The sequence below is a fragment of the Trachurus japonicus genome, chromosome 17 (assembly GCF_045865225.1).
Source record: "Trachurus japonicus isolate A0001 chromosome 17, Traja_1.0".
NCBI classification, from domain to species: domain Eukaryota; kingdom Metazoa; phylum Chordata; class Actinopteri; order Carangiformes; family Carangidae; genus Trachurus; species Trachurus japonicus.
The window spans coordinates 13,794,113-13,818,680 of NC_140923.1; the positions used below are offsets into that span (position 1 = coordinate 13,794,113).

The 24,568-nt window shown below is 44.2% G+C and overlaps 1 protein-coding gene across 16 annotated transcripts in view; it reads right to left on the minus strand.

The window, feature by feature from the left end:
• Window positions 1–24,568, minus strand: part of LOC146970267 (band 4.1-like protein 3) — a 58,181-nt gene that overhangs the window by 1,180 nt on the left and 32,433 nt on the right. For 2 of the 16 annotated variants that reach the window (XM_085803871.1, XM_085803870.1), the window contains exons 4-22: window positions 23,972–24,076; window positions 23,658–23,700; window positions 23,453–23,528; window positions 22,536–22,754; window positions 21,208–21,295; window positions 19,290–19,442; window positions 18,543–18,640; window positions 17,270–17,445; window positions 15,937–16,148; window positions 10,573–10,638; window positions 9,688–9,879; window positions 8,931–8,993; window positions 7,086–7,799; window positions 6,179–6,211; window positions 4,933–5,991; window positions 4,303–4,386; window positions 3,069–3,167; window positions 2,431–2,511; window positions 1,934–2,049 (exon numbers count right to left, since the gene is read on the minus strand). In XM_085803871.1, coding sequence (XP_085659997.1) covers window positions 1,939–2,049; window positions 2,431–2,511; window positions 3,069–3,167; window positions 4,303–4,386; window positions 4,933–5,991; window positions 6,179–6,211; window positions 7,086–7,799; window positions 8,931–8,993; window positions 9,688–9,879; window positions 10,573–10,638; window positions 15,937–16,148; window positions 17,270–17,445; window positions 18,543–18,640; window positions 19,290–19,442; window positions 21,208–21,295; window positions 22,536–22,754; window positions 23,453–23,528; window positions 23,658–23,700; window positions 23,972–24,076 — 3,672 coding nt within the window. In that variant the 3' untranslated portion in view covers window positions 1,934–1,938. Of the gene's footprint in view, window positions 1–1,933; window positions 2,050–2,430; window positions 2,512–3,068; window positions 3,171–4,302; window positions 4,387–4,932; window positions 5,992–6,178; window positions 6,212–7,085; window positions 7,800–8,930; window positions 8,994–9,687; window positions 9,880–10,572; window positions 10,639–11,156; window positions 11,193–13,391; window positions 13,446–14,814; window positions 15,403–15,936; window positions 16,149–17,269; window positions 17,446–18,542; window positions 18,641–19,289; window positions 19,443–21,207; window positions 21,296–22,535; window positions 22,755–23,452; window positions 23,529–23,657; window positions 23,701–23,971; window positions 24,077–24,568 lie in introns of all 16 variants that reach the window. The other 14 variants (XM_085803873.1, XM_085803872.1, XM_085803869.1 and 11 more) reach the window with 14 other exon arrangements.

Sequence of the window (24,568 nt, forward strand, 5' to 3'; positions counted from 1 at the left end):
GGTAATACGCTTAAGACAGGGATGTTGCTCTGTAATCAAAGACTTGTAATAGATAAAAGCTGAAGAGAGCTCATACAGAAGACATGGTGGAGGATAAAGCATGGTGCACTGGAGAAGAGTTTTAAATGTGGACAAAGCAACTTGATTTTCCCAGATTTTGATCAACAACTGTGTGTGTGTGTTTGTGTGTGTGTATCTATGGTGGCGAGAGACGAGCATCCAAAAGACCCACAGAGAAAAACATTTAGTATCGTGTTAACAGTGCTACTCAGAAGCAAGAGACATTCTTAGACAGGTATTAAGACGGCATTCGCACACGCACGTACACACACGTACATACATACACACGTAGTACTGACTGAGGGCAAGGCTGCAGAAACAAAGCCAAGCATTCCCATCTGGTGAGTCCCACAAGTACACACATGCACGCTACGCTCGCTCATCCCCACGCCCTGCGCCCTGGGATCGCTCAATGAAACGAGGAACTTCAGAGCCGAGAGGTGAATTAGACAAAGCATCGTTTCCAGAGACAAATAAAAAAAGAAGACGATGCTTCTTCTTTTTTTTTTTTTTTAAGTGAGAGGTGTTGAGTTGTGTTGAGTTAAAGAGGACATGCTGTGGTACGATGAGATGAAGAGGAGGCTCCCCACCTGACGCACGCAGCCCCGACATTACTGACGCCCGACAAGTTTCAACACAAATGGCTGCATTTGTGAAGTTCGTTCGAGAAGCTGCCCCGAGGACCGCTGACCTATTTACCCCCCCGTCCACCTCCACCCCCACCTCATACAAACACACATACACTGACAGGAAGAGTGCAACTGAGAAGGAGCAAACATAAGCGTCCCAGAAACACAGATTTAACATTTCACTGATGCAAAAATCTTCAACTTATAGAAGAAACAAATGCTTTTGAAGGTTTCCTTTTCTTTTTTTTACTATTCACATTCATTTTTTATTGTATAAATCTGATGCTACGTTTGTTTTTCACACCAACAAAACCATTTTCTGCACAAATAATTCATTTTTTAACACACTACTTGCATAAAATGAGCCGTAAAGTTAAACTACATCATTGTTCGCGTGTGAACAGAGTAGAAAATGGAGTGGAGCACATCTGTGTATGCTAGAGATCAGATTTCAGTCTGTACGGGTAACGCTCGGAGCACAGACTGAGCACTCTTGAGGAGCAGAAGCCGGTCGAGCCGGTATTTAATCGCTCATCACTGCCAGTGTCCTTTGTGAGATTTCATAATGTAGACACAACAATGCATGGAAATGCTTTTACAGAACATCGCATGGCATGAAAGGCTGAGCTGTTTCAGCAGCTTGTGTTGTTTCTGTGCTTTAGTAGAAGAGAAAAACATCTCGTTTCTACTTTGAATTTTATGAACAGGAAAGTTTAAACATGTTGGAAACTTTCCAAGAGCGTAGCTGCGAGGATTTGTTTTTGTATCCGTGTTACTTAGGGTGCAAATAGCAGCTATCTCTAATGAAAAAGGGGGTTTGTGTGCCTCTCTCCAGCAGGGGGGGGTGGTGCAGCAGCCAAATTACACGAGATTGCATGAGACGGCCGGCAGAGCTACTGCAGAGGGTTTTAAGCCTTGTCATTACGAGCTGAGACCATAATATCCGTTCTGGGTGCACACACGCACCAGCCGACCTTTTCCCTGGTGGTGGTGGTGGTGGTGGGGGGGGCGGGGGGGTGGTGGTGGTGGTGGGCTAGTGGAGCTGGGATGACAACAGCATGATGCATTAGCTGTAAGTGCTACAGAAGCAGGGTGCTGTCTGTGGCAGTGAGAAGAAGTGCTGATGGGAAAGCAGCATGCCCGAGTATATGGAGACCAGTTCCAAACTAAATTTACAAAAAACCAGACCAGACTAAACCGGACAGTACCGGTTGGAAACCAGGACTGGGCCCTCTTTGTCTTACCTGGGTCAGTCCTCCCCCTCCTCTGGCGTGATCTCTGTCTCTTTATGTACCACTACTTTGGTCACTGACATGTCAGGGTGCTGTTCTTTTGCCTCCTTTATGGCCTGAGCCAGAGCCTATGTACGGGAGTGCAGTGCCGGGAGGGATCACCAGGGGGAGACAGAGAACGGGGAAGGGCGGGGAGGGGAGCGGGGATGTTGCAGTGTCAGTCAAGTGTTGCCAACAGGGAAGTCACTTTCAGTTACACTTTTGTCATATTTTTCAGTATTTGTTAAAGGTCACATCACGAGTTAATGCTGTTTAAAATGTCACATGCTTTAGACCACGGTGTGTCATCTGTCTGAACAAAGGTCCCGCCGGGGGGATCGCTAAGGTCACAGCTTTACTTATCTGTGGTCCAATTCAATCAGTGACTTTAAAGCCAAAGAAAAAACAAACCAACCAAACAAACAACCAAACGGAACAACAGAATGAAAAGATAAAAAACTTTAAGAGACCTCATCGTGGTCGATGTCTGCGTCTCCTGTGATGACGATCCTCTTCTCGATTCTTGTCTCTGATATTCCTCCTTTCACGGTCTGAGTTCATATGAAAACATGCAGCAACAAACAAGTTAATTAAGTTTAATTCAACATATTATTGATGTTTGTTATAAAACATGTAGGAACCAGTTAAAGATCAGCCTAAATCCTCACATTTAGTGAACTTAAATTGAAATACAGAGCTGATTAAATACTGTATCTTAAATATCTTGTGTAATTAATCTTTATCTAAAGTCCTGAGGAGATTAATCAATGGGATGATTGACAGAACATTAGTCAAGTATTCTTATAATGGATTAATCACTTGTGTTTTTCAGGAGATTAATTGAGAATTAAAATAATTTTCAAGATAACATGCTGTATCAGTGAAAACTATTTTTTTAAAATCATTTTTCATTTAACTAATCAGAGTGTGATAAGAATATATAAATATACACATAATTCAATAACATCATTTCACGTCGACTGGTTAGACTACACAATAAAAACCTTTAAATGTGAGAAGGGAGAAAGAAAGAGCGAGAGAAAGAGAAAGATGGATGTCTAACACTTGAAGTGTGAAGAGGCCAACGGGACAATAGATGGACGCTGACCTTTGTGATGTGTGTTGTTGTCGTGGTGCTGCTGGTTTCCGAGGTGATGGTCTGGGCGCTCAGCAACACCCCGGGGTCTGCGTCACCATTAGTGTCGACCTGCTGATAAGAAGAGGCACATTTATGGGATGACGTTTAATGTTTTGCGCTGTTTAAATAATAAAAAGTGATCGCTACAGTCGATTAAACAAATCTTTATCAAACATTACAGATGCAGGAATAGATCTGATCGACCACCGGGGGGCAGACGAGCTCAACATCTGACATATGGATGCTGTATTGCTGTTGCAGCTTAAGTATTAGGTAACAGCATTAGCATTGATTTAAAGATGTGTTTGTGTCCACCTGCTAAATTCAACTCCTTTATCTCTCCTGAGGGGAAATATCTGTCTCTTTAACTGCAACACTTTCTGCACCAGCTACTGAAGATATTGTGAAGAGCTTTTTCCCACTGGTTATACCTGACTGTTGTGGGCTAGTGGCTAACTTACAGCTTTCAAATTCCCCAAAACAAGCTACAAAAAGGCACAGAAAAAAAAAAATTACAGTGTATTTCTGCTCTGTTTAGGTTTTATTACTTGCACCTGGACCATCATTGTTTTCACCAACTTTATTTCCAAAAACCAATCAGCAAATAATCTCAGAAACCAGAAACTAGCATGTAAAGACCACAGCAGAAGTTGGCGGCGACCTAAAAACAGAGCTAAAAGGAGAGTGAACATCAGACTGCTGTTATGTACACTGCCCCCCACCACATCCTGTGGTCATGGAGATGTTAATCTGTTTCAGAAGGGTCAAATTATTGGCATCAAGCAAATAAAACATCTAAGGAGATAAAGCTAAAACTGGATTAAGAACTGTCCAACACATTATTAAAAACTGGAAAGATAGTGAGGAACCATCATCTTCAAGAAAGAAACGTGGTCCAATGAGAGTCCAGACCTGAACCCCAATGAGAATCTTTGAAAAATCAATGCAGCTATGGATGGAAATAAATGTTGTGACATTACAGAAGCTTATTGAAACAATGCCACAGCAAATGCGTGCGGTAATCAAAGCCGGTCCAACAAAATATTAGAGTGTACGTTTCTTTTTTTTTGGATGGGCAGTGTATTTACAAGTTATTGCCTTTCTAGCTTTAATTACTGTGTTTATTTCCGCTGCCCCCTGCTGGTCTAAAAAGACACTGCTGTTGTTTGGTCATGTACTAGTATTAAACTGTATTCACTTTTACCTCTGCAGCCTCGTAGGTGATGGTTTTTGTCTCTGTGTGGACCACAGGCATCTCTTTGGTTCCCGCCTCGCTGCCCTCGAGGGTCTGGAGGGCAAAACAAGAAACAGGCAACAACAGATAATAAATATATGTAGGTGGGTGGGGGCTGCTCTTAAGTTAATTAGATGTCATGACAGAAACAAGCTGCTGTAGGTGTTCACCGTTAACTGTGCGTCTTTGTTCTTAAAACGGCACCGCAACGTCGTACACGGAATTGAATTAACACAATTTTGCTAATAGACTAAACCAAAAAAAAAAGACACTCATTGAAGGGGCTTAAATGTATCAACGAGCATGCAGTCATGCATTAAGAGTCCCTAATCCAGTGAGAGGGAGAAGATACCGGAGAATGCAAATCACAAGGTTTGGATCAAGTGTGTGCAGCACCACATCATATTATTACAGGTCCCCTGATCTGCTCCGTGACAAACTGTTTAGTTAGCACTCGGGAGATGCACGTCCATGCTTTTGGGCGGAGGTTTTTTTGCCCCCTTGATTATTAGCAGCAGATTGTGTCAGCAGGAGTGAGGAGGAGGAGGAGGGTGGTGGTGGTGTTACAGGGGCCGAGGTGTCGGGCCTCCGCGGGGTTACCTCCGACTGAGCCGGGGCCTGAGTCATGTCGTCACATGGGCTGCACTTCAAATCTTCTGATGCAACGACATCACAACAACTATTCTCTCTCTCTTCTTCTTCTTCTTCTCCGTCTGCACTCATCTCTTCCTCCTCCTCCTCCTCCTCTTCGGAGCTCTCCATCTGTTCATGGTGGTACTTCTCTTTTTCAAAGGGCAAAGGTTTCCTGGCGTTCTGTCTGTCGTCTTCCTCTTCGTCCATCTCTTCATCCACCTCCTCGATGATGATGCCACCTTCTAACTCTCTGGGAATCTCTTCTTCCTGGAAGAACTCCACCTGATCGGAGAACTGGACTCTCTTGCCATCCGTTTCTGTCTGCTTTCCCTCCCTTGCAGGTTTTAACCCTGTCAGTTCATCCTCCAGAGCCTCCAAACATCTCTCTACTTCTGCTTCCTGTGCTGCTGACTGCTCCTCTTCCCTGTCACTGCCTCCGACGAACGCAGGGTTTACAGTGAAACTGAAAACACCGCTTTCGTTTCTCGACACCAGCGGCGCCGCCTCCCCCCCGACACCTGCATCGTCTCCCTCCTCATCTATTTCTTCCCCACTTCCCTTTGAGTTCAACCCTGCAGACTCTGGTGGCGAAGAGCTGCTGCTGCCGCCGTCAGACAGACTCTCATTAAACCCCAGAGTCGTTTCTGCTGCCGGCTGCACTTCTGCTTTCACGGACGCACGCTGCTGCTGAACTTGCTCTAAAGCTAAAGATGGTGTCGAGCCAGGGCTGACAGAGTTTTCACGATTAACAGAGTCAGCTGGTGGATCTCCTGCGCTATTGTCACCGATATCCCCGTGTAACTCTACTACGCGGTCTGGCCTCCCCTCCGCCGGCTCTGCTGACATCGTTTTGACTGCGAGCTCCGCTGTAGCGTGCACTGGCTCGGCCTTTGCAGCCTCTGCCGTCTGGATATTCACCGTTGGCCCTGTGGACTCGGCCGGCTCTGGCTCTGGCTCTGGCTCGGGCTCTGGCTCTGCCTCCGTCTCCGTGGCAACCACTGCTTTCTCCTCTGGCTCAGCCGGTGTCTGTGAATGATAATTGTACCATTAAAATTGGATTTTTTTTGTATTATTATGATCACATAACAACATGGAAGTTTCACATCAAACCTGATAAGAGAAAAAAAATACATTGGTTAGCGTTTCCTGACTAAAACATCAACAGGGTAAAACATAACAAGCGAATTCATGAGGACCAGAGAGGAGCGGTCACCTTGTGAGAGGAGGAAACCCATCCCAGCGTAGACTTGATGGGACAGAAGGATGGACGGACACGAGAACAGAAAGAGAAAGGACAAGAGAGGAAAGTCAAAAGTCACAGTGAACACAAGAAGACACAGAGCGAAGGGGGAGAGGGAGGGAAAATGAAAAGGTCTGAAGAAGAAATATTATATTGAATGTATGGAATACCGTTAGAAATCTCATTAAATCGGACGAATCTCATCCTAAAAACCTCAAAAGTGAAAAAATCGGTTTGTTTTTGTCTGCTTGTGGAAACTTTTCCCTCAGAGCAGTGAAATCTCTTTTCCAGGTAGACCCATACATTTGTTTTTCCTCCTGACTCATTACTTGAAGCAGGTTTTTGTTGTGTTTTTTCGGGTAGGGAGGGATGAGGGGTGGTGGTGAGGGGGGGAAGCTGCAGCGATGGCACGGAGCCTATGAAGTCGCTATGACGTTCAGAAAACTGATACCAGAGCTGAAAGAAATAATGGTGCAGCTGAGCAAAACAAAAAACAAACATTTCCTCCTTATCGGCTGAGCGAGGCAGCCGTTAAGGTCGGTGTTAAGTCGTGTTAACAACAAACTGAAAAACAAAATCGGATACAGTAGTTGAATTAAAAAAAGAAAAGAAAAAGAAAAAGAAGCTGCGGGTTTGATTGCAACACAAAATCAGTGGTTTGGCGAGTGTGAGAGTAAACGCTGGGTGTTAAGGGGCCGTTAGCCATGCACAGCGCTCCGTTACACTGGTTAGACCGGTTCGGCCGCTGCTCGGGGGGAGGGAGGGGGCGATGGGAGTAGGCTGCGGGTGGCGGCGGCGGTGGTGGTGGTGGTGGTGGAGATATGGAGGGAGGCGGCCAACACCAAGTTGTTGCTTTTTTTTTTTAGTTTTCATACAGTACCACTGCTAAGGACGAGGTTGAAGATTCAGAGAGCGTGATCTGAGTCAGGCTGGACTTGGACTGTTTGCTCTGGACTTCTTCAAAGGTGAAGAGACCGCCGTCCGTCTTCATCTCTCGGACCTCCTTCACGGACACGCCGACGACCTCCGACGCCTCGGGCTTCGCCTCCTCGGAGATCCACGATGCCATGGCCTTTTTAGGCGAGCCGATGCCTTTGATCTGAGGCCCGTCGTCGGTTTTTATCCCGATCTTGGGACTCAGAGTCTTGACTACTTCTACACCAACAGCAGCGTCGCCGTCTTTGAGAGTTTCTTTCTCTCTGGGAGCAGACAGCAATTCATCCTCCTCAGCGTCAGCCTCTATCGGCTCCTCTTGTTCACCCTCGACGCTCGTCTCTTTGCCCTCACTGTCCACTTTGTCCTCTGAATCCTTCAGGATAATGAGTGTCCCCTTCTTGTCAATGATGGCCTGGGACACTTCCTCTCTGACGGCTCCGGGGCTGACCTTCTGCATCGACCTCTCCGACACCTCGTCGTGGGATTCGGGCGTCTTCTCCACCTCCTCCTCCTCCTCCTCCGCCACCTCTCTGAGGGTCCCGTCCATGAAGACGTCGTCGTCCATAGTGGTCGACAGACTAATGCCGTGAGGCCCCGAGGAGGAGGCCGCATCGGTTACCATACTATCCATCACGTATTTCACCAGATATCCTTTGGCCTGGGGAGACACTTGGCTTATTGGAAATGGATCGTTCACGTTAATAAATACAAGGAATCACACAGGAGCACCGTTGGGAAATCGTTCGGTTTTAAACCACAAGCACAGACATGGCAGCATCATCATTTACATAACTGTTTAAGTGAAGACTGATGTTGAATTTATGCCAGATATTTGTCTGAAGTTGCTTTAATGTTAAAGGGATAGTTCAACATTTTGGCAAATTGGCCCATTGCCATAATCCCTATAGTCATAGCAGTAGGTTCGTTACCTTTAGATGTCGGTGCAAGCTGTTTTTAGAACGGCGGAGCAGAGCCGCGAACTGCTCAGAGCTACGCTTTTAGAGGCAAATGCAGAGACTTCTTGCCGAAAAACTGCCCTCGACAGGAACACGCATTAGTGGTTTTGGGTGAATTTTCCTCGAAAACAACTCCGTCTCGTAACGTTACATTATTATCTCATAGCGTGGTGAATGTGCAGCTCACAACTTGTCCACCAGAGCGTTTTGGAGTTGTTGGATTGTGTGTTTGATGAGTTTGATGAGGGAAACCTAGAAATTAGCCTCCGTAGCGTAGCTCTGAGCAGCTCGCGGCTCTGCTCCGCCGTTCTAAAAATAGCTTGCACCGACAATTAAAGGTAACGAACCTACTGCTAAGACTATAGGGATTATGGCATTGGGCCAATTTGCCAAAATATTGAACTATCCCTTAATATCAGTGCTATGATGAAAATGGTAGATTCCTGCATATAGTGGGAAAAAAGTATTTGACCCCCTGGTGATTTTGTACGTTTGCTACCCCACAAAGAAATGGACGGTCTATTGTTTTTATGGTGAATCTATTTTAACAGATAGAGACAGAATATCAACAAAATATCCAGAAATAATATCATCATATGAAGGTTATAAATGACTTGAATTTGAATTTGATCAAGAGAAATGAGGGCAAAAACCAGCAAGGGATCAAATACTTATTTTCCCCACTGTGTCTGTATGTGCAGTAAGAAGAGCAAAAATATCACACACTGTTCTTGCGTCTGGAGCCAATTCAACACAAACAGCAACAAACACACACACACACACACACACACCTTTTCTACAAATGTGACAAATTAACTGGAAGTAACATTTACCTCAGTGGCTCTTGGTTCCCCTTCGTCCTTTGTCTCACCTCCTGCAGGCTGCTCATCTGTAGTCTGCAAGAGAAACAAGAATTGAAATGTCACCAACAGAGAGAGAGAGAGACAGACACAAGAGAGGCGACATGACGGGCGCGACTTCACTGCACATTCAAAAAACACAAAGCGACGTGATCAGGGTCCCGCAGCCGCTGCAGAAACAACAGCCTCCTTTCATTTTCACTCAGTCAGACGCGTTTGATGTCAGTGATTAGTCTTCAGAGACTTCGCTTAGCCTGAGTTCACCACATCGTGTTACAACCACAACCACAGAGGTAGGATGGGATGGAGAGAAAGAAACCTCACGGTGAACAACAGTGATGCCACCGAGCGCAGTAAACCACATTATTGATTAATGACTTCATCCATTACAGAGACAGATTAATATGTTAATGAGCTGCTGATGAGAAACACACCCACTGGATTAAATGTGACACTTTATTGACGCACTAACTTTGAATGACTTTATGAACTAATTCCCTTTTCCCCACATTATCCTGTAATAAATATACAGCACCGGACTCATCCTCATGTTAAAAGACTTGACTCTTGCCCCATTATGAATATTGAATTTACTGCACTGTGACTCATTAACCAATAACTTCTCAAGATTGATGTCTCTTGTTTATATAAAAACAACCTCCTGGGTGATGTCATCATGCCTCACACATGCACACGCCGTCACTCAGTCAGTCCGTGAGCTGCAGCTTACATCCTCCAGCTCCAGAGGCACTATCATTGGCGCCTCGTCGGCTCTGGGCGAGCGCGCGGGGGACGAGGACAGCCTCTTCTCCCACTCCGTCAGGCCCGGCGCGCTGCCGCCGCCGCCGGTCTCCAGGAAGGAGCGCTTCAGTTCGCTGATGTTCGTTTGATGCTTGACCATCTCCGCCGGGGTCTCGGTGTCCTGCAGTAGCCGGTCAACCATGACACAGAGAGATGATGAGGGGGGCCGGGTGCAACGCGGAGGGAGGGGAACGAACGAAGGCCATGCTTTATGGAAAACGGCAACGGTAGCTTGCATATCCAGCGATTTACCCCCCAACTCAAAATAAAGTGGCATAAAAATGCAGCTCTGAAAAAGGTCTGCAAACAGGAAAATGCAAAAAGCTACAGACCTAAATCAGTTGCATTTATGCACATGATTTCCCGTCCAAAAATAACAGCAAACCAACATGGCAGCTGTAACCAAGAGAGGAGCAGCTTGCACTTAAATGCTAAGGGAGCATTTAGGACCAGCTTTGATTCAATGGAAAATTAAACAAAACAAAAAACATGGCGTCATGCATTTCTTTTCACAGATTTAGTTCTGCAGGTTTAATTAAGAACAACACTCCCAAATCTCATTAGAAGTTAAGTTAAGAAGATCTCTTCATTCAGTTTAATTTCTGTTGCTTTAATTCTCACAAAATAAAACAATTGATGCTCACTGCAAAAAACTTTGTTAGACTAAAGTGTCATAATAATTCCCATTCACACAGGAACTCCAGAAAACACTGGCAGGTTAGAGATTATTGTTATAAATCCTGTCACTCCCTCACGGTATTAAAGCACCTGCATGCACATTTCAGTCATGCATTTTCTTTTTTATCTTACCAACCTCTAGCATCAGATTACTATGCCTGATAAAAACGTTTTCCCCTTTTGCTCGTCTTATGAAACTATACTGTAAAGAAAAGAAAAAAACAGAGGGGAGAGGAGCTGGAGGTTAAGGTTGCTATGGCGTAATGTTAAATTTAGACTCTTGTTAGAAGAGAAAGAGATAGAGAGAGCTGGGAGCTTTGGCTTCTTAAGACACAGCTGTGGATGACATGAAGATGGCAAAAGTCACAGGAATAGAAAAAACGGTGAAATCTGAGGATGCAGCAGCAGGAACAGAAATATGTGAACATGACGCCACCGTTTTACAAACAAAAGCACTTGAGAGATGAGCTGTGGTGGTGTGTTTGGAGGCAGCAGCAGCAGCAACAGTCTGTGGGTCTGTGTGTTCAGGCGAGACTGAATGGTCAGTCTGCTGTGTGGTGTGTGATAGTGAGTTGTGTCAACACACAGCAGCAGCAGGCAAAGCCGAGACGGAGGGCGAAGGACACAAAGTGAATGATGGTTTGAGGCTCAGTGCATCTGGTGGTGGTGGCGGTGATGGTGTGATGCACTGAGCAGGGCCATGAAGCGAGCCCAGTGTACCTGAGTCCGCATCTCAGAGTCCTCATCCGCTTCCGACTGACAGCAAGTAAAGAGGGAAGAGGACAGACAGAGAGCAGGTGAGACAAGGAAGGAGGAGAGGAGCCGTTAAAGAGACGAGACGAGACGCAGGGAGAGGGGGGGGGGACAAGTCAAGCCAAGGGGGAAGAAAATGGAGAGACAAACGGCAAGCAGGCAAGCAGGCAAGCAGAGAAACCGACTGTTTGCTAAACCCTCTTTGTCCAGTCGCACTGTAGCCTAGCAACCATAAACTGGACACAGCAGCAGCAGCAGGCCCGTGACAGGATGTGGATGTGTCCCTCTCCACATTATGTTGTTGACATTGTGCAGATGTAAACGCTGTGTGAGACATGAGCTGCAGACAGTAACACAACTGTCCAGCTAAACAGCTTTTTATTTATTTGTGTAACGCTCCTGAGGTCAGCGGGGAAACACCAAACGTTTTTACTCGGGCAAACAATTTTCATTCGAGCGAACAGCTGCCTCCTTTTGAGTCCACTATGCTCCTGTGCTGCGTTCAGGGGTCACTGGTTTTGTTTGGAGTAAAAAAAAGAAAAAAAGAAGCAGCTATTTTCACAGCCAGCACGTCCACTGTGACCGTGTCAAAGCTGCTCCTGGACGCTGTCAGGGTTTAGCCGACTGTTATCGGCTCTGTCCTGCTTTTTAGGATAACGCTAATCCATTGGCCACAGACACTGGTTAGGTTAGCCCTCATCCTGAAAACACTTTACATTGTTTTTTTCCTTTCAACTACATAGATGCATGTTTCAATTCTTGTGCCAAAGTCGACTCAGGCACCAGTGCTCATGTTCTAACACCTTATGGAGAAACATTTAGCTAGCGAATTAGCTTAATTAGCTGCTCTATTAGCTCAGTTAGAGCAGCTGATAAACTGCAACTTAACACATTCAGTTCTGTCTCTAGAGAGGAGAAACCTGAATATTTCTGCCAGTGTTTGAAATAAGGAGCAGCACGGTGTTGCAGTGGTCACATAGCAAGCCTTTCTGTTTGGACTTTGCATGTTTTCTCTGCCTGGACACAATCTCTAAATTTACGTTGCCTGTGAGGGTGTGAGGTTGTTCGTCTCTATATGCAAAAACTCAAAATCTTTCCAAGAATATTTGTCTTATTTCTTGGCAAAATGTCTAATTTCTAGTCAAAACTAAATCTCTTTCCACTTAAAATAAGACTCATCACCTAAAAATTTACTTGTTTTTAGATTTATTTTTTGTGCTTGTAATAAGAAAGAAAAACTTGCTTATATCTGATACTTACTATCAGATTTTTCTACTTATTTCAAGTGAAAATATACTTTAAGTAAAAAAAAAAGGGTCTAAAAAGAAGATACTTTTTTATGTGATGAGTCTTATTTTGGGTATTATGAGATTTCTTTTAAATAGACAGACCTACAATCTCTGGAGTAGTGAAAAAGATGACGACATACAAAACTAAAACCCTCTTCATTCACTTCTACTACCCTGGTTGACATAAATAAGGTGACTGTAGCCAAAAGGTGACCAGTTTGCAAGTGTGCTTGAAATAAGACAAATATTCTTGGTAAGATTTTGTGTAGCCCACCCTCGCTCTATGTCCAAATTTCCTCACGACCCTGAATAGATAAAATAGCTGATAGATGGACGGATATTTGACATCCAAAACCTGCTGTTTCATATTCTATTACTAGCAACGCTGTAGGCGGTGGGTGGAGCGGGGTGTCTTTGTGTTTCATGTATATTTTATGTATTTTTGTGATTTATTGTTGTTATGTTTTATGTCTTTGTGCCATGTATTTCATTCAGCCGCTAACATTTTAAATTTCCCCTCGGGGATTAATAAAGTAATCTATCTATCTTTCATCTACCAATGCAACTATTTTTAATTTGTATTATGAGTCATGCGAGTATGAAAACCTTGACAGGGGGGCGGGGCTTAGCAAACAGTCAGAAATGTTTCCAGTGGAGGAGATACCGTTATGGAGGAAAAGGTCATATAAAGTGTGTTAACAATATATTAAGAAAACAAAACAAAAAACAGAGACGCGATAAGAACTGACAGGATGCAGCACAGACACAACATGCAGATCTTCAAGTGCACAAAATCCTCTGAATGCTTCTCATTCCACCTCTGATCCTTCATCATCGTCTTCCTCCTCACAAACACTACTACATGTCTTTTCATTCATGCCTTAAACGTGACACCGCTCCCTGATGTACAAACCTCTGTGGCCGTCATCTCTCCGTCAAAGGCAAAGTCAGTTTGTTCGCTGTCGGTCTGTTTTTTTCGCACACAGACCGAAACCGTTCCGAGAGGCGAGCAAAGAAAGTGAAACAAAGAACCCAACTTGTAAAAAAAAACAAACCCCGTGAAACAAAGCATCACTCAACAACAACATCAACAACATCGACAGAGAAATTCTTCATCACCACAAATGGAACGAATGGAAAATGCACTGTTTTTTTTTTTGTTTCTGTGGGCTTCACGTTCGACAGTATCAGACAACGCTACGGAGAAGGTTAGCAGAAGGAGAACAAAAAAGAAAAATTAAATCAATAAAAAGCAAATGCAAAAGTAAGCAAGCAAAACAGACTCAGAGGAAGTTGAAACCTTCGGTCAGTCACTTTGACGTTTGAGGAAAATTATCATTCAAATTTGCCTTCTGCTTTGAATTGCTTGATCTAATGACACTGAAAACTCAGTCCAGGTAGATAAATGTTTCACTGTGCCAAAAAAAAACAAAAAACACATGTAATAATTTGGTTTTGACGAGTTTGTTTCCGAACAGTAACCTGACTTTCAGGCACCTCCCCCTCCTCTCCATGCATGTCGACACTGGATGCGTTTTAAGTGTCACAGTCTCTCTGCGTCACGGCGTACGACGTGTTATGGATTTATGTTCTGGAGGGGAAAGAGATCACACTCTGGAAGCTTTTCTCAGCAGAGGATCTGTTTAAATGATTCATTTAAAACCTCTGCTGCTTTGCTTGAGTCACGCGGCGCCGCAGAGAGACTATGAGAGCTTAAGATGAGTTATGGAAGTGTTTCCATGCAGCTGGTGTTGATCTTGTAACACTCACTTTTCTACACTACGGAGACATGAATGTGGATGGATGATATCACTGAGATGGGTTAGGCACAAAGCTGTGTTTTCAAAAATGAAGGGATTAGTGGCTAAATGAAGACAGGTCCTCATTATCTCTCATGAACACGTTTAGTCAAATATTTGAATATTTGCAAGATGAAACTTTTGTGAAATATTGTGATAATTTGTTAGTGACACACAGATGTGGTAAAACGTCTCCAGTGGAGCTCAGTGTTTGTGTCTAACCCTCTCGTTAAAAAGGTGAAGTACATACGAGCCAATCAAATATGAAATGGTTGAAACTTGCAGGTTCATCTCTGTGCACTGCTGATGTAGATGGAGATGTGGTCTACAGGATGAGAGTGAGACTGGGCAGAGATGAGGCTCTGAAAGTAGGAGAACTGACAGACACTGGGACAAGACACAGTCTCCAGGTCGGCTCTGGACTGGTGGAACAGCAGAGCGAGATACAGGACAGGATAAGAGGGGGTTAACCGTCATACTGAACTGTCGTTTCTAAAGCCAGAGGCCGGGGGGACTGGAACATAAAGGCACACACACCTCCTCTTCCTCTGAACTGTCATGGTCATGGTAGCCCTGGGCTATGGAGGCGGTCAGCGAGGCTGCCTTGGGCTCCAGGTAGCAGAGGCACAGCGCCAGGGGGAAGGAGAGGGTGAGGGCGTACGGGACGGAGAAGGAGGTGGTGAGCAGGAAGAAGAAGATGAAGAGGAAGCAGGGGATGAGCGAGGGCGACTTAATGGGGAGAAAGTTGTGCGCGCACTCGGGGAGGAAGCGCATCTCGGACAGGTCGGGGAACGTGATGTAGCCGTCGTCGTCCAGGAAGGAGGACAGGTCGGGCAGGTGCAGGGAGAAGGAGAAGAGCGTGCCGCCGCGGCCCTTGCCCCCCTGCTCCAGCCGCTGCTTGCGGGCCGAGAGCAGCAGCGCCTGCTCCTCCAGCAGCGCGGCTTTGCGGTCGGCGTGGGCCTGGCGGCGGCGGCACCCGGCGCTGCTCTTGGCCGGGCTGACGGACGAGGCCCGCTTGCGCGCGTTCTCCCTGCGCCGCCGCCGCACTTTGGTGGATGAGACGGGAGATGAGGGGAGTGAGAGCTCGGAGCGGAGGGGGTCGGTCGTGTATACAAGAGGGGAGTTCTGATGGAGGGAGGCGTGTCAAACGAAAAGGGGGATGAGAGGTGTGTGTGTGTGAATGGAGAGGAGGCGAAGGGGGAGGAGGAGGAGGAGGAGGAGGGAGGAGGAAGGGGAGGAGGCAAATACGCATGAACACACACACACACACGAGTATAGTGTGGGGTCAAAGGAAGGACAAGAAAAGAAACGCTAATTAGTAAAGCGCACACAAGATGAAAGCACTCAGGCCTAGTCTAATGCAGAGGGTTAAGCTGAAAGCAACTGGGAAATTCTCATCAGCCATTAAGAAGTTATTGAGAAAGAAACTTCATCAGGAAAGAAAACAAACTCAAATCTAAAAAAAAGGACTAAAAAGACAACGACGGAGCAGAAAACATCCATTTCTTTGAAAACCCAGTGGCGTGTTTAAACGTACGACCTCTCTTTGAACCAAACATAAAAAACAAACAAACATCAAAGCTTCTTTTTTTATCCAAATTAAAAACGCAGGTGCGACTCGTCTACAGCCGGGCGTCGTGTGGACGGCGCTTTCTTTACCTTTGTGTCTTGTCTGAGCGGCGTCGTGGCGTCGGTGGGCTCCGGCGTCTCCGCCGCCGCGTTCGTCTGAGCGGCGTCCCGCTCCGCCTTCTCTTCCTCCGCTTTCTTCTCCGTCGTCACCGTGGTGATGATGTCTCCCTTGGCGATGACTTTGGCCGCGCCGTCCGCCGAGCTGTCCTTCATCAGAGTGTCGTGGTTCTCCATGATGGGAGCTGAGGAGGGGGAGGACAAAGACAGATGTGAGGGACGGGAGGCTGGGTTGTTTTTTTCTTTTTACACTGTGAACAACTAAAATTAAAGGTTTGTCTTGCTCCTGCACATTTCTGTATCCACTGTGTCTTCGTCACTGCACTGGCGTTATGTGCCAGACACTTTAGCTTTGCCAGCTTTCACATACTGTAGCAAATGCATTTTTTTCCTTTTGAAAGAAACAGGGACAAATTTATACTTTACACTTCTAACAAAAGAAATTTCCTGTCGTTAAAAGCAGCAGTAGCACTGGTTAGCTTCTTCTTTTTTTTGTCTTAGTAGTAGTAGTTTATTTCAGTCATATGCACATACATACAGTATAGTAAAAATCAACAATCAGTCAAACAATCATCATCAATCTTCCTTCCAGACTATATGTATATACACTACTACAAAAAGTTAGGGATGTTTGGCTTTTGGATAAGATTTCAGAATGCACCTAAAATGCACTAAAACCTTTACAGGTGAACTTAATTTAACCTTCTCTAAACTTTTGAATGCACATGTCCAATTGTTCAATGTTTCAGTACTTATTGAATTACATGCTGTTTGTATCTTGTAATGTGTCCACTCTTCATGCTCTTTTAAGAAACTACATGTATAGATTCATGTGTCGACTTAACCAGGCAAGTAATAGCATCATAGCGGCACTAGCTACACACAGTGATAAGAAATACTTGTCATGTCTTTGGAAGACACTGGAATAGGTGCCTGTACGTGTTTTAAAACTAAGATGGCATTTTTTTATCTTTTATTATATGTGTCTTTGTGTTGTCTTCTTTTATTTATAATGGACACATTGTTTGAGATAAAGAAATTACCATTGTATCCTTCTACTTAAAAAGGTCTGCTTTCATGATAGAATATCACTGTAGCATGAACTTGTTATAGGGATATCCCTAACTTTTTGTGAGTAGTGTATAACTTATGAGTCCATAATTATGGCATATTTAAAATGAGGCATGTATAAAAGGAGAAAATAGTGTACGATACAAACTGGTTAATAAACACAAGAGAAACAGGGGTAAACAGCACTTCGACTCGGTGGTGGCCATGTGTCACAACCCCAACGCTGCTCTCTCACCTCCGTCTAAGCTGCGGGACATGTTGTAGCGTTTGCTGGCGGAGCGCTCAAACAAGGGAGCGGGTCTGATGATCTGGGAGCTGGCCCTGCGGGTCTGAGCCTGCGTTCTGCCGCTGTAGCGAAACTTGGAGCCGAGGCTCAGGAACTTCTTCGGCGGCGCCTCGGGGGATACCAGCCTGTCGCAAGTCACACAAGCTCGCATTAATCACAGCACAAACGCAAAACACAGGCTTAAGCTTTGCACTGTAAAAAAAAAAGAGAAAGAGAAAATGAGAACGCCGACTCATTTGATTAGTCTCTGGAGAGCCCTCGGGCCTGGCTCGCTGCGCCGGAGAACCCAGGAGAACGTGTTTTTTTATGCTCACAAGGGGACTTTGCATGTTTTCCAAATGGGAACACAAACTAAACAGTCTGCAACACTGTTTCACTTCAATGAAATCATTGGAAGTGATTATCAGTAAACTCAACTGTGTTCAATTATAATCAGAGTAGCTTGTGTTTGGAGAGGACAAAACGCCCTCCCTGTGTGTTACAAACACTGATTTTCAATCATCACTCATTGTTTGGAGCAAAGACAAAATCACTCTCTGTGGTTTTTGCTCTTTGGATTTAGATTTTGTTACAAATTACAAGGCATACAGCTAATTAAAAACCCACTTCCTGAACACTTTTACACATGTTGTATGAATGTGAAAAGACACAAAACCTATAGGAAAATATAATATTTGGGATAGATTTATCTAGCCCTGTCCTATGTATTTTGGGTATAATAACAGAGGGAGTAGAGTTATCACTCCAGCAAACTCTATGGTGTAGACTGGCCCTTACTACTGGGTGTAGGATTGCTCTAAGACACTGGAAAACAAAAAATATTATACAGTTTAATGAACGGCTAGAAGAAATGAATAAAATAGCCAGTTACAAACAACTGATTTTCAGACTGAACAATAAGGAGGAGATATTCATGAAACTATGGGGTCCCTACAGATGGATGATTAAGGCAGTGGGGATGAATTTATATCATATCATATTATATTGTATGTAATTATTTGTATGTCTGGATTAGTTTACTTTATGTAAGTATATCTTAGTGAGTAATGTTTGTTTTTTGTGGGTGGTGTTGTTGTTTTTCATGTCATGTTGTTATGTTCCTGACATTGTTCACATTCATGTATGTCGGTCTTTTTGTTGTACTGTTAAAAAGCAATAAAAAGTGAATCACAAAAACCCACTTCCTGTCACAGATATAAAGCTCCTCTCTTATAAAACTCACCTGAAGAAGGTGTGGTGTTCAACGCAGACTTTCCACAGCCGTTTGGCAGCACGGTGATTTGGGAGCTTGAAACCGATCGTGCTTTCAAACTGCTCAAACTGTAACACAGACAAGAGATGTGGTCATATTCACTATAAAAAGGTCAATTAACCTCAGTGAATCACTCATTTCTAACCCTGTTTCTATTAAATGTACGTTGTGTTGTTAATTGCTTATAATTTCCCTGATGTTTATATGTAAATTTGTTGAAAATGTTAAGAAAATGAAATTTAATCATCTCCTGATTCCACACCCCAAACCAATATTCATATTTTCCCAACGTGCAGCTTCACACTCCAGTTTACAAAAAGACATTTGACAGCTCTACAAAACAGAAACACTGCTGCACTACATTTTCCCCTTGATGTCATGTCAGTGAAGAGAGGGGTATCAGTGCAGATATGTGGGGTTGGGATGTTTTAGACAGGAGTAGGACGACTTCTCTTCATCTCCACAAAGTTCTGAACTTTCAGTCACAACTTTAAACCAACAGCAGCACTTTGCAGCTCGTGGTGCGGCGGCTGTGAAATGTTGCTGAAACCGAGGGAATCTGACAGCTGCTGTGTCGAGAGCACGGTGTGTAACGGGGGGAACAAAAAAAAGGGATGAGAGATGGAGCTGAGGTTTTTTTTACGGAAAACTGACCCAGCAGATCGGCTCTGCACAGCAGCCCTATAAATAAATCTATAATCATTTATCTTTTTTCACCTCGCCGGGCCGGATTTTGATGTAGAAGTTGTTCCTCTTGTAGGAGATCTTGAGGATTTTGGGCCAGGCGAACCTGTTGATCCGCAACCTGTCTCTGTAGATGAGGAGGCCACTTGCGCAAACTCCCAACATGATCTCCACGCCCTCGGAGTCCTGGGAACATCACACACACACGCAAATATATCAAGAAACGACAAAGAAAAAAAACACAAAATAAGATACTTTCTTAAAACGAAACTCATGAAATCTCTTGTGTCACTTTGGCAGAGCAACACAGAAACCCTGACAATGTCAAAAGTAGAAGCTGCTAAGCGCTTCCTCTTCTGCAAAAAAAAAACAAAAAACAACTCAGTAAAGTCTACGGGAGCCAGTGCACAGCAGGGTAAAGTAGACTAACAGGAGTCAGGTGTGTGGTAATAACAGGGTAGAAGCAGGCAGGTGGAGAGTGGAGTCAGGCAAACTGTAATCGTGTGTGTACGCAGCAGGCTGTTGTCGATGTGGAACGATGATGACGCGATAAAAAGAGGGGATACGATAAGGTGAATGAGAGTGGGAGAAGCCACAGTGAAGTCTCGGAGGAGGAGGAGGGGGGGTTAAAAAATGGTGGATGAAGCACGAGACGATGCTCTTCACTGCTGCACTGCACAAAGCACGAGATGAGCAGGTGGAAAGAAAACCAATGATGGCGATAATGATGATGACGTTTGGAGAGGAGGAAGCGCTGGTCCGAAGCAGGAACAGCCAGGTGTAAACAACAATAATGTATGATAGTGTGTGATGTAATGTAACCATGCACGACTACAAACCACACACACACTCAGGTAAGCACATGTGATGCAGCCTCTTACCTCTCCCTCAGCTGGAGCCAAGCATTCATAGAGACTCCCTACCAACTTTGCATTTAATGAGAGAGGAGAGAAGACAAAAAGAGGGATGCTGGTCTGATATGTACATATGAAACTATGACTCACAGAACCAACAGGGAGCAATTGATGTCTGCTCGGTTTGATCAAGGCCGCTTCCTCATCTCTGTCATCTCCTCTATTCTGATCTAAATCCGCAAAGGCAATATCCTCCCCATCACTCGCATCCTATCCAGACCCCATTTTGACTTTCAAAGCGCTTTTGATAACTGGATTCATATCGGGACTGATGACTGTTAATTTTTTTTTTTGTTTTTACGACGACAGCCGTCCCTGCTGTCGTACGTACTCCAGCTCTTTCTTCGCTCTAATGATGCGTTTGATCCCATCTGGCCTCGTAGATAACAAAAAAAGAAAGATACATCATTCAAGTAAAGCTGGGCTGCAGACCCACACACCCCACCTCCCACCACACACACACACACACATATACACCCTCCCACCCTGCCCATCCTGTCTCATCATTCCCTGCTCCCACTTCGGCCCCACATCCACGGAGGCAGCGGTGATATAATGTCAAGTCAGCGGTGCAGCGAAGGCGTTTCTGTGGCAGCCATGATGTTTCTGAAGCAGCGGTGTCGTGGTGGCAAGCATCACTATTTGACTGCATGATTGGCATGTGGTAGGTAGGTTTGGATTATAAACATTATATTAAACCATTGAACGCTTCCTACTTCATCATGGAGACACCCACCGTTACTGGAGACACAGGCAAAACGATTAATATTTAGAGTTTGAGAACAGTTTGATGCACCTTCTTGCTAAGAGTTAGAGTGAGAAAATGTGCAGTAAATATAAAAAGCTACACACATTAGTTTTTTTAGCTTAGCTCAGCATACAGGCAGGAAACTGAACTAAACTATATTTGTGCAAGGAGACAACAGCTGTCTGAGCCTTCACAGACGATCACAGCAATACAAAGCTAACAAAACACTGACTACTGCAGACAGGATGAGACGACTCGAGGAGTTACAGGTGACGCTGTGACTTGTTACCTTGGCGTGGTGGAGGTCCACGCCGTACATGGACAGCTTCTTGGCGTTTTCCAGGAAGTGCATCTCGGCCTCGGCTGGTGTAATCCCCCTGTTAGGGACGAAACAGCTCAGATATAAACAGGGTCGACGAGTACGAGTAAAAAGCAGAAGACTGAAGATCTGATGCTTTTAGACCAATGTGAATATGCAAAGACCTCAGAGATAATTCACAGATTTATTGCATAAAAAGCTTTTTGGGGGAAATGGTTGTTTTTATGGCTGCTTTTAACCGAGGAGCCACGGAGTAGCATGAGTGCATCCATTTTTAGCATAGCTGCCTGGCCTTCAGAGAGACCCTTATCCTGGCAATGTCATTGCCTCGCTCCACCCACTGGGCGAGGCAGCATCGCATCAAATTACACACAAATCACCGAGATACAGAGCGAACAGAGGGGCTCAGACAAAAGCACAGACAGCCAGAGCCATTTATAGGCAACACACGTCCAATGGATGGATATTATGAGCACTCAGGTAGCCTGACTCACTGACGGATGAAAACCTACTCAGCTTCACACTATGCTCAGTAAAAATATGTTACGGTTGTGCTGTCATCATGATGCTTTAGGTTATGAATGTTTACTGTTGAATGTTTGAGAGAATAACTTACAATTGAAATAATAATGATGATTTCCTAAAGCTTTAAAAGAAAGGTTGCACAGCCATAACAGAAACTACAATATAATTACACAGATAAATTCAGACATGTCACCAATGGTCAGATCCGAATGTTAAAGCAGTGTGTGCTGTCGTCTGACAAAAATTAAAACGCATTAATTAAAGACAAAGACTGAGCTGAGATTTTGGCTGTGTTGACACTTGGACTTGATTGATTTAGACGATGATTTTTTTCTTTTTGTAAATACATTTGTTGTGGGAAAATGAGGGTAACCTCAATGTCTCTCGAGAATAAATAAAGGTTATAATAATAGTAATAATAATTGTGTCAGCCGTAGTGAGAAAATGAGAGTGATAGGATGTCCTGCAGAAAAATTACTTAAGAGCGGTTTATTTGCCATAATTGGGATGAGGCACAGTGTACTGGAAGTACTCCTTTACTTCCATAAAATTTCAGAGCAGTTGGGAAACTGAAACAGTTTGGGAACTGCAGCTCAACACTTGGCTGACAAGAAATTAAATCTATCAATATCAGTGATATTTGTGACTATGCCCCTCCCTGTGTTGTGGTGAAACCAAAAATCTCAAACTCCTGGTCTGAATAAAAACCTGAGCTCTGAATCTCAACCTCAGTGTGAAAATGGAGATTATAAATCAAGTGCAGACTGACTTACTTGTAGGTCTTGTGGAGCTCCATGACCTTCTCCTCTAGCTCTTTGGTCTGGTTGGGTGCGAAGCGAAGTTCGCTGATGTAGTCGCTGCCCAGTTCCTCTGGGTCGTAGTCTCCCAGCTCAGACTGCACCGTGTAGGACCCCAGCACCGTGTGGGTGGCGAAGGAGCAGGGCAGACGACCCGAAACCACGTCATCTCTGAGCTGCAGGCACAGGTAGTACCTGAGAGATGGAGAGGAGACAGAGTCCAATCATTTCATCTGAAATTTCTCTATTTCTAAGAGATAGTTCAACATTTTGGCAAATTGGCCCATTGCCATAATCCCTAAAGTCATAGCAGTAGGTTTGTTACCTTTAATTGTTGGTGCAAGCTATTTTTATATTTTTATATTTCATGGCTGCTCAGAGCTACGCTACGGAGGCTCATGGGATTTCTTGGTTTCCCTCATCAAACCTCATGTTTTAGAGGCAAATTCATGCAAAACCTTGCCTTCAGGGACAGTTTTTCAGCAAGCAGTCTCTGTATTTACCTCTAAAACAACTCAGTCTCGTAACGTTCTGTTATTATCTCATAGCGTGGTGAATGTGCAGGTCACAACTTGTCCACCAGAGCGTTTTGGAGTTGTTGGATTGTGTATTTGATGAGTTTGATGAGGGAAACCAAGAAATCCCATTAGCCTCCGTAGCGTAGCTCTGAGCAGCTCACGGCTCTGCTCCGCCGTTCTAAAAACAGCTTGCACCGACAATTAAAGGTAACAAACCTACTGCTATGACTATAGGGATTATGGCAATGGGCCAATTGGCCAAAATGTTGAACTATCCCTTTAATGTAATTTCATAAACATGCATTTAACTACATTTTGAAGCATTCAGCTGATAATAAAGACTGAAGAACAGCAAACCAATCATTGCAAACTCACCTCGTGATGTCCTCGGTCAGCTGGGAGGGGTCTGGGGGGTAAAACTTTACGTTGAATGCAAAGTTCCAGGGACCGGCTGAGACGCAGAAAAAACATTTTGTCATTAAAAAGCAGCGTTTTTCAGTTGAACACACCTCATTTTAGCCTTTTACAAAATGAGGACAAAAGAAATACTCGATTCGCTCCGTTGGGATGTGGGACTTACTCCTAATCTGCTTCTTGAGCTCCTTGGACGGGTCCAGCCAATTCTGCATCAAACAACCACACATGAAAAGAATTAATCATCACCGATTTGTAACAAGCACACGGCTCCTAAAGCAGAACATCTCCGTGTCCGAGGACAGAAAATCCAAGAAATTAATTTGTCTTTGTGAAGATGTTTAGCAGTAGCCATGTTTAGCAGAATCATCTTGTAATGAAAATCTTACATAACGACCACTGGACATTTTAAATACGCCAAGTAAGACGATTATTGGCACATGATTCATACTGTAGTTGTTGTTTTTTTTAAAAGATTACCTTCTGGTTCTCTACATCTCTGTATGTGATGCCGAAGTAATCCTTCTCCAGCAGATTGAGGTGGTCACACACTTTATCAAAGAGCACGTGTCCTCTGGCTCGTTTCTGTGAGAACAAGAAAAAAACAAAACAAAGAAAAAAAACAAGAATTCAGTGAGTTGGAAAGTGAAAGTGTTATTTAAGAAATTCCTGAATTGAATGAAGTCCTTGTTTCGCATGAGAAACAGAGTTTAATTGTGTCTTGTGCTTTTTCTTTTGGATAATTTCATGTCAAGATCGAGGACTGTTAAATCTTAAATTGACTGTGAGAACTTGCAGAGAAAGTTTCAGAGTCGTAATGTGTGAGTTCAACATTAAAATAAATTACATTAAAAAAGAAGAAAAATTACACAAGTAAAAAGATATTAGAAATCTCAGGCTTCTGCATTTGCTGGTGCAACATATTTCCCATTCATCTTGAGGTAATTAAGTGAAAATGAACTCCAAACTCATTTTCTCTAGAGCAGCAAAGTGCCATTTTTCAATTACAACAACAGCATGATGACACAGCACATTACACACTGCTCCGTGATGATGGCGCCTCTTCCTGCACTCGCG